The 12,866-nt window shown below is 37.0% G+C and overlaps 1 protein-coding gene across 10 annotated transcripts in view; it reads right to left on the reverse strand.

The window, feature by feature from the left end:
• PARD3B (par-3 family cell polarity regulator beta) overlaps positions 1–12,866 on the reverse strand; it is a 1,156,296-nt gene that overhangs the window by 357,330 nt on the left and 786,100 nt on the right. For all 10 annotated transcript variants that reach the window (XM_037009251.2, XM_037009249.2, XM_073218305.1 and 7 more), the window contains 2 exons: positions 12,762–12,861; positions 5,354–5,469 (listed from right to left, as the gene is read on the reverse strand). In XM_037009251.2, coding sequence (XP_036865146.2) covers positions 5,354–5,469; positions 12,762–12,861 — 216 coding nt within the window. The remainder of the gene's footprint in view (positions 1–5,353; positions 5,470–12,761; positions 12,862–12,866) is intronic.

A 12,866-nucleotide genomic window follows, 5' to 3' on the forward strand; every position in this document is an offset into this window, starting at 1 on the left:
AAATAGCTTGAGAGTCCAACTTACAGGTGCTGCAAGCTTCATGCAGCTGTTTAGCTCTTCCTGTGTTCATTCTTTTAGATGACTGTTTTCCCTTTTTTTCTTTTGTCTTCACATTTACTTCTCTCTCCTCTTTTCTACATAGCCAAGGTTATCAGTACTTTCTTAAAGCAGCCACACTAGTATCTTCAGATACCGCTCCCTTTTCTTCCTCTTTGAGATAAGTTATCATATGTCAGCATTTCCTTTTGGAAATCTTTCCTTAATTCTTGAATTTTCCTTTCCTGTTAGAGTTTATATCTAGGTTCATGTGGCAAGTACACTTTCTCTCATTTACCATTAAATTCTTAGCACTTAATCCACTTCCTGCCACATACACAGGAGGTTTTCAATAAACATTGTTTAATGAATGAATAAATATTCTTTGTAATTCCTTATTTTTAACTTCTTAAAGCTCAGAACATATACCTATGTCCTTTTACTCTTCTTTATCTGAGATGGTAAATAGACACCTTCTTTTAAAGTTACCATTAATTCTCCTTTACCAATCAGGTTTTTTTTTAAATATAATAACTCAGTTATATCTTAAATAGCAGCACTCAAATCAGTCATCATCTTTAGAGGTATTATTGATGGAGAATAAAGAAGACACACAGATATAAATAAAAATCTATATTAAAGTAAATATTAATGTTACATGACATATAATGTACATTAATTGATAAACTAGCATTACAATTATCTGAATATTCAGTTTATAAAAATTTTATGAATTCAGTGTCCAGAATTTTTGTCTTATTACTAAGAATACATACAGAAGTACCTCACTGCATAATAATTTTAAAAAGAAAATATTAGAACAGTAGAATGGGGTTAATTAATGTTTTTCATGCCCATATATTTGATTTGATGCTACAGATACCTCACTACTCTGAGAGGAATGTCTGATGTGTATGAAAGAGTTATAAAAATATGACCAACATGTTTACTTTTGTTGATATGAGAAATCAGGTGATTAATAATTTACTTCAACTGTGGGTGTGCACAAAAACTTTCTATCTTTAATTTAGCACAAGCAACTAATAGAAACTACATTGCTGAATTATGGATCTTGGAAGAAAATTTGCTAATTTATCTACCATCTTGATTTTAGGGGGAATCATCCAAGACACATACACTTTTTTAAAAGACTCGCAGACATGGAATGTTGACAATCTTCACTGTCAGGCGACTTCCTAAACGTTTGTCTGCAGGCCTCATGCATCACTTACACTAGCCCACTTCCTCTCCTTGACCAGAGGCAGGACAGCTGGACAGCATCTCCCATCTGCAATGCCCTCTGTCCTCCCCCAGCTGTGTTACAGGACAGCCTTCCGACACGGGAGGATGATGACAATTTGAAAGAGGAGAGAAAAATCTCAAAAAAGAAATTGTGGAAATAGCATTTTACACTTGAATGTGGCTATCCATTGGTCAAGGAATGGGCTAAAATGTTGAAGTGCTGTCCCTTGAATAATTCAGACTAATTCTTCGATAGTATTATGGGGCCATAAAACACCAAGCCTGGAAGTTAAAAATGTTTATGCTTCATCAAAAAGCTTTTGAATATCACTCTCTGGCATACGTCCAAGAAGGGCAGCTCTTTGGGGGAAAACCCTATGCCAAAGGCCAAAGAGGCAGCTGTGTTATTCAGCTCCGAGCACTTCCAACTCAACACCCACACAAGCTCAATTATGAGCAAATTAAAGGGATCCAGACTGAACATAGTAATTCTGGTAATTTAAATAAATAAAGGAAAGTCTACAATTAGTAGGAAAAGATTCATTTTCTGGAAAGCCCAGAAAATGACACCCTAACCCCTTTGAATAAGCATAGTTAAAGCCAATTATTTAAAAATAAATTTCCTTTTATTCATCATTTTAATCATTCCTGATCTGACTTGAATGTGGCCACATGCATGCCAACAGAACTATCCACAATATATTGAGGCAGAATAGCCAAAAAACAAATCTATAATGGATACATGGGAATTAATGATATTGAAACAAATTATAAACAAAATTTTATACCCACATTTTAGAGCACACAGATAATGTGTTACTCATTTCTACCTTTTTCAAGTGCACAGAATAATTTAGAATCATTCAGAATGAATTGAAGATTTAATACTGAGGGATCTACTAATATGACTTGCTATATTAATAGAATAAAAAAATACACAGGGTCATCCTATATAGATCCTTAAAATTACTCAATAAAATTCAATACCTGTTAAGCAAAATGAGCAAATAAAAATCTTAAGAAGCTAGGAATACCAGGAAATTTAACTTGATAAAAACATTTCTATCAGGAACCATCAGCAAACATCATAACACACACACACACACACACACACACACACAATTGCTATTTAATCTTTAAATTCATTTTGATGAGCTGATCTAAAGTTCATGTGGGAGAATACATTCAAATGAAGAGCCAAAGTAATTTTACAAAAGAAGAAAAAATCAGAGGAAGATTGTCCTATGCTATCAAAATATAGTGTAATAGCATGATTATTTAAAGAGGGTGATGCTGGCATGGGGCAGAGTAATATATCAACAGACTATGTCTCAAAACCAAACCCTACAAGGAATTCAGCATTCAATGTGGCTGCATTCTAAGATAATGGGGAAAGGATGTAAAAGTCAATAAATATTATTATTTGTTTACTAACATGGAAAAAAATTTTTCCCACACCATTGATAAAAACATATTAGAGCTAAATGTTTTTTAAAAAGCCTTGAAAAGTATTAGGAGAAAATAAATGAGGTAAGTCTTAAACCTGAAAGTCACAAAGGAAAAGGTGGAAATGTTTTACTATAAGCTAAAACCTTTTTTATAGCAAAGGATATCACTATCAAAGTAAGAAGAAAAATAGTAGATTGAAAGAAATCATTCGCAACATGCATATTGATATTCTAAACATGAAAGAGAAAAAGAATTAAAAAATGGAAACATTTATGGCATAGGATATGAATATGCAAACGACAGAATAAGAATATAAATGGACCAAAAAAACCCTAAGACAAAATAAACCAAGAAACCCCAAACTCTCGATTAAGACCAAATTCAATCAAAAGAGGAAAAGTAAATTGTAAATCAAGATTCATTCATGAAACATAATATTATACAACTATTATAAAGAAACAACATAATCTGCACAATAATTAGGAGGTTTTATCTTTTTCATTTTGAACCATATGAAGCTGTTGTTTTTTCTGGGTCAAAAATAGTCAAATAGCACTAATTTGATATTCAACTTAAATGCCTGAGGATTTTTCATTTTTACTTTTTAACCTTTTTGAAGATTAGATCTTGACTCTGCTGCCAGGGTTATTCCCCTGAGCATAGTTAGCAGCACTCTTAGCAAATATATTAATTCCTTACATTGGCCCAGTGCTATATACTGAAAAACAAAACTACTTTCGGGAGGAAAGACGCTTTCAAATGTTTACCATCGTGGTATCATTTGAGTTTATTCACTGAGAAAATCAACCCTTTTTTGAGCTCACTCACGTGTTCTAGGGATAGGGTTTGAGTATTGCCCTAGAATGTTGACCCTCAAGCCCACTACAAGACCATTAGCTTTAAACTGGCACTTCCTGGAATGGACCCAACTTTGACGGTTACTGTAAAAATGTTTTTATAACATATTTTACCACTTCGGCTGTAGGGTGCATTTAAACCAATGATTTTAGCTGGGCACTTGTGTCTTGAAAAAAATAGCTCATGACCTCTGCCTGATTATGTAAACTGAAGAAATGTTACTATTGTTGCTGTCATTTATGGTGTAAGTACAATGAAATGCAATGGGTAACTGACTGCTAACTATACAAGGCCTATCTCAATTTAAAAGAAAACTTCTTACAAACAGTTTTTGGAAACAAAATACAAAAACAGAAATACTGATTCTGGATGAGCCTTAGGTTTTTTATTTTTTACAGACATTATAATATTTTTCTTTTTTAAATTAAAATGGACACTATTTTTTTCTTTTTCAGAGTTCATTTTTTAGAATCATACTACTGGCCACATTTTTTTAATTAAATGAGGAAAACAGGAGTCTATTTCTTCCCTAAAATTAAGAGCAGGTTTTAGCCATTCACATTCTTCATAGAGAAGCAGGGAAGATAGAGTAGGAAATGTTTTTCAAGCACACTATAAAAATAAATTGCTTCTCAAATTATTATTAATAACCTATGTCACTGTCACACATTACTCCTTTAGTTTGTCAAAGGTTCACGCTTGAGAAAATACTCTTTTCTAACCAGTGCTTAAAACTGCTTCCTTGTTAAGGCCTTCTATCCATGTTGCTACAGGTGATGAGAGCAAATGTATCCAGTGATTGAGTTAATTTATAGAAAATAGAATCAATTTGTCTTGTTTATCATGATCGAACATTTTTGGAACTCCTATAAGTAATAGAGAAGTGCTATTTATCAGATTGTTTTGTGGAACACACTGTTTTGATTATTCTATTTTCTTCTTGCTGTTAATGAAATAGGTAACATGCCTCTAGAAAAAAAAAAAAGAAACATTTGAAAAGCTTGGCCTCTGAGTATTCGGGTATATTTTGAACCAGTGAAGGAGGACATCTGAGATGTCTTCCAGGTCTCACATTCCAGGCCAGGAATATTTTGCACCAGCAAGGGAGATCATCTGAGATGTCTTACAGGTCCCACATTCCAGGGTCTGGAGAACACATTTTGTGGGGCCCTTGCTCTGCCCTGGCAGCTAACAGTCACCAGAAATTCCCTGTGGGGCTCAGAACCTCCGTGAGGTGGCTCAGGCACAGACTCAGGGTACCCTGATGCTCTCAGTCTGGCACACCCAGACACTTCTTCCCTCCAGGGTTACAGGCTTTGGAATGGCATTTAAAGAGACAGGTGTTCTCCACTGCAGCCATCTCTACCCAACGCACACAGAGATGCAATGGACCCGTGAAAAGATTCACTTAACTACATTATCTACCCAGGCCTGCAACAGGTATGTACATGAAGGGCACTGGTAGAAGTGAGGGTACAGATACCAAGTTAAGTTGAAAATACTTATGGCATTTGGATGCTCCAGAAGGAATCATCCTATTTTCCTGACCTATGTGGACTGCCTTATAAAAATGCCATTTATCTCACCTTTAGGGAGGGGCAATTTGATGGGTGAGATGAGACAGGAAGCTGGCATGACCATATCCCCTCCTCCAGGCTCAGGAGACCCTGCCCCTAAGGCTGGAGCTGAAGAAGCAAAGGTAGGACATCTCGGAAGACAGATGGGATGAGGCCAGACACCGGCCTGCATGTTACTCGCCCTCACTTACCAAGGTCCATGCTCTTCGAGGCTTTCAGATTCACTGATTCAGGCTGCCTGGCTGGCGTCACAGATCTGAAGTGGATGTGCTGATCTGGAAAACACACTGCTGAATCTACCCCAGAGCTGTGGAAAGAAGCCATATGTCATATTTAGGTTTAGAATTTTTTTTTTTTCTGTAAAGGAAGTAGTTCTCATTTTGAACACAGCTGCCCTGTGACTCCCACTGTAGCTCCCAACCATGCATTTTCCACCAGTTCTGGAATCTCAGCTTTTTTTTATGAAATGTAGCAACTCTGTTTTCATGTATTTTTTCACATTCTACAACTTAAATAAAATATTCTCTAGCTAATATTGTGCTTTCCTCTTCACTGATTTCTGCTAATTGGGATTCTGCTGTACAATATATAACTCTAAGTGGGATAGGCAAGCCTGGAAAACACTGGCACTTCAAAGGATGTCATCAGATACTAGCAGAGCTTAAAAGCAGGTTAAGAGATTCCTGTGGGTTAAGCGATCCCTTCTTTAAAAAAAAAAGTGAAAGGGTTGTATCCTTTAGAGAAAACCATCCTGGTGAATGATGGATGACTGCAGTAACGTTGGATTTTCTGCTTTATTTATATTTATTTTCTAAAACTAATGTTAATGCCTGAGTGAATAGGCTGCTCATCAATAAATACCACAGTTAACAATTCAGACACAAGATACATCAAATGCCTACTCTAGGCTTCCTAGGACTTGTAGGCAATCTCAAAGAATTTTATTTCTGCAGAATATTATATATATTTTGCTTGACGGTACTGGGGATTCTATAAGGAAATTACAGACAATGCCTTAGTTCTTGATCTAGAAATAAATTACATGTATATACTTTTTATAAATTCAGGTACAACCACTTTCTCCCTTGGTGCTCTCATATATTCAGAAAAGTAAATACGGTGACTCATTTCAACATAACTTTATTCTAATCTTAAACACAGGGAAAAATCAAGTATCATTGGTAAATCTGAAAGTACTGAGGTTGAGTTTTTCAAATAGTTGGGATTTGATATTATGAGCAATAAAAACAACAACAGAAGTGAGCTGTTATGAATGAGAATCCATCTAAAATGTACAGGGGATCTCCATTTCTTACCCAAATGTACTGACATAAGTTTAATCTTTCCTTGAAACCATCAGTCATGCATATTTAATGTCACCTTGCAGCAATATTAAAATTAATATGCAGCAATAATAATAATATTGCTGAATGAGCGAATGAACCCTCATTACTGTAGTATAGTGAGTAGCATAAGGGAGGATCTCTGACAGGCAGTGTAGCCCAGCGCTCAACAGCAAGATGCCAGGGGAGGCCTGCCTCACTCTAAACCCTAGCACTGCAAATTACCAGCTGTGGAATGTGGGCAAGTTATCAAACCTCTCTGTGCTTCAGTTTCCTTATGTATAAAATGGGTATAATTACACTCCTTATCTCTTAGGGTTGTTAAGAGATTAAGATGAGTTAAGATTTGTAGAATAAGAAGAGTGTCTGGCACAGAGTAAGTGCTATAGAAACGTTTAGGTAATAAGCAGAAAAATAAATAGATCTGCTTTTGCTTCCCAAATGACTATACATTCTGCTTTTTGAGTTTTCTAGGCTTTTTACAATTTCTTGGCCTTCTCCATTTTTATCAGTCTCTCAGTAGGCTTGTGACTAAGAGCCCTGCTCTTCTAGGTTAGGACCCTGGACTTGAGGGTAAGAGGCGGGGGTGCGGCCTCTTACTAGTGCATAAAATGGCTAGTAGTAGAATGTATTGTATGAAGTTGCTGTAAAGGTTAAACAAGATATACTGATACTGATTAAGATACACACTATATCATATGTGTGTGTATATATATATATATATATATACATATATATATATATATATATGGATAATAGTGCCTGGTACACAGTAAGAGTTCAATAAAAAAAGAAGCTCAATAATGTTTTTATTTATTTCTGTAGGTTACAGTGGTCTTTGAATTAGGGCCTAAGCACTCTGCAGTAAAGAAATTATACATTTTTTCTCGAAAATTTCTCAAGAAGTTTAAATTTACTCTTTAAAATTACAAGCTTTTCTTTTCTTACCTTTTTTGGCTTCTTTCTTGGTGTCTCAATAGATAAAACCACTGACATAGAAAGTATATGACACGGGGTCTCTAGTGATGGCAAAATATGCCAATTGTGAACATAAAAATCCTTGACCCACTGGTGCGACTGGCACTGGTCTAGCATAGCAGCAATGTTATAATTGTTTCAGCCCATTTTAAAGAATTTCAAGATTATCCCTGTGAGCATGAGCTTCCCCTGAGCCCTGACCTTCTGGAAGCACTTGCCTTTAACTGTGTTAAGTGACCTTTACTCGCTCTTGGTTTTTCACCCTTTGATCTCTTGTGATGATGTGGCTGGAGTGTCAGAAAGACTCATGGCCTTCATAGCATCAGAGAATTTAGGAGCCGGAAGGCATTTAAAGGTCACCTCGTCTAACTCTTCATCTTGTAGATAAGACACTGAGGCCCACAGAGGCGGCTGGGGTTCCAGGGTCACACAGTTGGCCAGTGGGAAAGCAAGGACCAGACCTGTGGTTTCCTAATACTGCTTTTCTCAGAGCCTCAGAAACTTTGGCTAAAAAGGGTAGCTAGCCTGGGGCATAAGTGCTGCTGATCCTGAATCCACAGACATCAAAACTTCCCTTTTTGTGCCGAGGCACTCACTGTCTTAGGCTGCTTGCATTATAGGTTAGCTTTGTGTTTCAACGGAGCAGCACCGATCATGAAATAAAAGAGAATGAAGGAGTTCATCAAAATAGATGTAATATGTTACAATGAAAGCCTTTACGGAGGAGGTTAGGGACCAACGTGAATATTCCTCAGGAAAGCTGACGTCACAATGCATGTCAAGTGCTCTGCTGAGAAAGTCGGACCACTTGATTGTCCGCAAACCTGCTTGATTGTCTTAGATTACTTTACCAAACTTGGCATTAATTGACAAAATTAAGAATAAGAACTCAAATTTTCCCAGCTTCTTGAGAAACAATAATCTCCATCTCTATTTAAAAACAAACACAAAAACAAAACAAAACAAGTCACGTGATGCAATACTATCAAGTCAGGACCTGTCTAAATAAAGTGGATTTTTGTAGAGCTGTTGAGATACAGTCACAGATAATCAAAAAAATAAAAAGCTGCTTTGTACATATGAATGTAACAAATACTCGTATATGTATTTGTATATATGCATATACATATATACCTGAATATGTTCATCAAATTGATCATAGTCATACATACTTAAGTTTTGAACATGAAGTGTGCACTTCAAAAACCTTCAATAGAAGGATTACTCTTGCCATGGGAAAAAATGGAAATAAGGCAAGATAAAGCTGGTATCATACTGGCAGATATTTAAGGAAGTAAATCATTATAATACGAGACATCATGGGAGTAGAACTGCTTAAATAGCCAAGTGGAGTATTTAATTAGTTAATGTGAAAATGTTTTAGACACGTAAGTTAGACCAATAAAATTGTTCATAATTCTATGCTACATATTCAAAGTTTTTGGAGTCAGAGGGTGGTACAATGGTTAACTATAAAATATGACATATTTTAATTCTTAAGAGAGTTAGTCTGTGCTCATGGCTGAGTAGACTGCAGTGGAGGCTGTGGGAAGCTTGAAGTGGGAAGTTGACAGCAGGCCAAAGACATGTCTTAGATAAAGGCCGAGTTTTCAGCATGAATAACCAGGGAATCTTATCAAATAGAAATGATACTCAATGTCAAATTATGCTGCATAATGAATAAATAATGGTAGTAGGAAACATATGACCGTGTCTTGAATGTGGTGAGAAATCAGAATGGGAAAGATATATAGGACCCAGCCATGAATGTTCAAGGAGGACCCTCTAAAATAGAAAGGGGAAGGAGACTTTGAGGGCCATGCCCCCAAACAGTCTGAAGTCTCAGGTGTCCATGAATAAGCTTCAATTGGCTACCATGAGCGAGAGTAGATGTGGGTCATGTGTGTGTAAAAGACAGAGAGACACACAGACAGACAGACACACCCACATAAGGAGAGACAGACACAGAGAACCCAGAGAGACCTGAGAAAGAACCAAGAGGGCAGGGACATTGGAGTACGTAGGGAATAACCAAATGTCTAAACTGTAAATAAAATTCTGTAGGTTCTGTCTGCTGTTGATTTGCCTTTAACTCTGTCTGAGATATCACAGTAGAAAATAAATTGCCTTTATGTTTATTTACTTTTTATTTTAGACACACATTCTAAATTTTTGTGTCTAATAATTGTTGACCTAATAGTACAAATAAATTCAGTAAATCCCTGCTTTCATTTTGGTTCAAAGCACAGCCATTAAATTTGATCGCATTTGTTTTTTTACTCATACAATAGCAGTCTGATGTTTCACAAGACTGGCTCCATCCCTAAAGCACCACTTTTCCCTTTTAAAGGCTTTTAACATTTCTTTTTTTCTTTTTGAAAGCCAGGACAGCCTCCTTTGCTCAACCCTCCTGGCTCCCTTCCAATCCTTCCTCTACCCCCGAGTTTCACACATCCAGACCCTGCTGCTGCTGGTCACCTAGGCAACGCAGCAGCTTCCAGGATAGCGCAGGTCACGGGATCCCAGGAGAGAGAGAGTTTCAAAGCTTTGGATTTGTTCTTTCCATTTCAGAAATGTCTTAGGCTCTGTCCCTTCCTTTCCAGACATGCTGCTCCTCCCTTTATTCAAGCCCTTCTCTTCTCCTGCCAATGCCCAGATGGTATCCTTGTCTGTGGCTTCTCCCAGCCATGCCACCCTCCACAGCTGAACTTGCTCAGCCTGACATTGTCACCCCAAGGCTTGAAACCCTTCAGTGCATCTCTGCTGCTCTCTGGAGAAGCACAGCGCTCACAGAGCACGGCAGGCGACTCCCTTCCCATTGATTCTTCTCCCAGATACCATATGCTTCAGCCTCACTGAACACACAAGCATTTCCTCTCTCCCATCCCTTGGTTTTCCTAACCTAAATTGCCCTTCTCATCACATCTCTGCCTAGTAAGCTCCTTTCTATCCTCCAAGAAACCTTTCAAGCACTATCTTTCCTGTAAAATCTATCTTGACGCCAGCAGGTAGAACTAGTGGCTCACTCCTCTGGCCTCCAGTGCATTTTGTATCTGATGCTCAGCAGGGTGCTTCCTGATTATCTGTGTGTCTGTCTCTTCAAGAGGTCACTTCATTTCTTGCAGGCAGGGATGGTTTCCAATTCATTTGAGCACCTTCCACAATGCCGAGCTCAGAGCGCCGTAAATACTTTTGAATGGATTAGTGAGCAAATGAACGACTTAATGATCAAATATCATGAAGCAGAAAAGACTAAAGTCTGAGAAAATGCCATAGTTTTGAATGCAAGGAGGTTACTGTTGATGTTTAAGAGATCAGTTCTAGTAAAAATTGAGAAGAGAAGCCTCCATGGAGGAATCTCAGGGAGGAAGAGGGTGAAAAGGACACGAGACTTACTAGTTCATATCATGTAATACAGATTTACAGGGGTCAGGACCAACAGAAGATTATATTCAACATCAGAGAGGAATGTGCTTTACTGAAAAAGGAAGGGAAGGAATCTGTGGAGACAAAATAAAGCAGTTCAATGGTGCAGTTGCTAGTTCCCAGTGAGGCTGTGTCTGCAACATCTCTGACCTGCTTCTCTCATCTGAAGATTTCTCATCCGAAAGCTTTTCCTAACCCTACCCAGCACAGGTGCCTTTCACTGCAACTGCCCTGGAAGGTATCCAAAGAGTCTCTGGCTTCTGGGGGACATTAACCCCCTCCATTGACCTAATCCATGGTATACACAACTAAATCCTGGGTCCTGCCATATTATTGCCTGCTGAAATGCTACAGTAAGATTTTCCTGTCTAATGAATAAAGTCTATATTCTTTATTTTTTGCACTCTGGGCTCTACCACCTGGCCATTCAGCCATGATACAAGTTGCACAAATCAACTTACTTTCCTACCTTCATGCCGTTCCTTGTATTCTCCCCTCTACCTCTGAAATTCTCTTCTTTTCTGGGCTCATCTCATGCCTGCCTCCTATTCACATTTTAAGGTCCAACTCAATGCCACCTTTTCCACAACTTTTTCCCTGTTTCCTTTATTGGGAAGTATCTTCCTCTGCCTTAGATGTTTAAGCATTTCACCTATGCTTTCTAAAAAATAGCACTTTGTACTTTGTGTTCTACTTGTCACTGTTACCTACTAGTCTACCATCTTCTTGAGGATGGGGTTTATATCTGACTCATCTTTGCACTCTCTCAAGAGTGCTGCACATATACACAGGATAAACAGTAAAGTAGAATGAACAAAATTATTTTTTATATGTATTGTTGTATGCCACCAAATTGTCATTTTTGGTTCAGGATTGAGACAGGCAATGGAAATGAATGAACAAAATTACATATGTCCAGATTTTCTTAAAAAAAAACAAAAGATACAGATCTTGAACATTACTGCGATTATCAATCTAGTTCATGAAGTTGCATATGAGTAAGACAGCTGATTTCAGAAAGGTAGGAATCGGAGATTAGCTAAATATAGGTAAGCCTCTGGCTAATAGAGTTAGCTATACTTTTTTTGTGTTGTTTTAGCAGATTGTAATAAAAAGCATAATAGAAATGACACCAGCATTGCTGCAAGAAAAATGAAAAAATTTCACAGAATTATCATGGGACATAGAGTGGAATAAAATACACAGTTTTTAACAGCCATAATAAATACAGAAAATAGCAAAGGGACAAGTTAATGATTTTTAAAACTCATCAGAAGAACAAAATCTATGAATTTAGTAGTCAGATGGTGTGTATGCTTAGTAAATCTCTCTCTCATGCTTGTGTGTGATTCTAAAAATTATTGATTTTTTTGGTTTCTATTACAGAGTAGATATAATATTGGGCACTCTTTTCAATATTTTAGATTCTATATGATGCTTTAATTTTTAGATTCCATTAACTTTCTTGGAACATTTATTTTAAAAATACCTTTAGGATTTGCCAATTACAAATGAAAAAAAAGATCTAAGCTTTATGTCTCTCCGTTTTGTTTTATACCTTCCCATGTAAGTTTTGAGTTCCTCTGCCCTAATTTTTAAACATGGTAAAAGAAAATTCGACAATTTTCTTAAATATTTTATAATATATGATGAATCTGAATAAATTCCAGGAAGCAAAATATGAATAATCTAAGCTATTAATATTAGCTATGAGAAGCTTTCACTGTAAAGGAATTATAGATAGTATGAGTATTCCATTCTGAGAAAAAAAGAAAAAAGTTGAAATAAGGTTTCTGGGTTTTCCCAGAAAACCATCTCAGGGAACATTTACGATGTATCATTTTATCGATACCTGTGGTTGTAATCTTCAATGCCCAATTCCAGAACGGGATGCGGTGGTGGGGAAGGTGCTGCTTCGCTCTTGGCCCATCCATCACTGGGAAGCAGTAGCTCTATA

Source organism: Manis javanica, chromosome 12 (assembly GCF_040802235.1).
Source record: "Manis javanica isolate MJ-LG chromosome 12, MJ_LKY, whole genome shotgun sequence".
NCBI classification, from domain to species: Eukaryota; Metazoa; Chordata; class Mammalia; order Pholidota; family Manidae; genus Manis; species Manis javanica.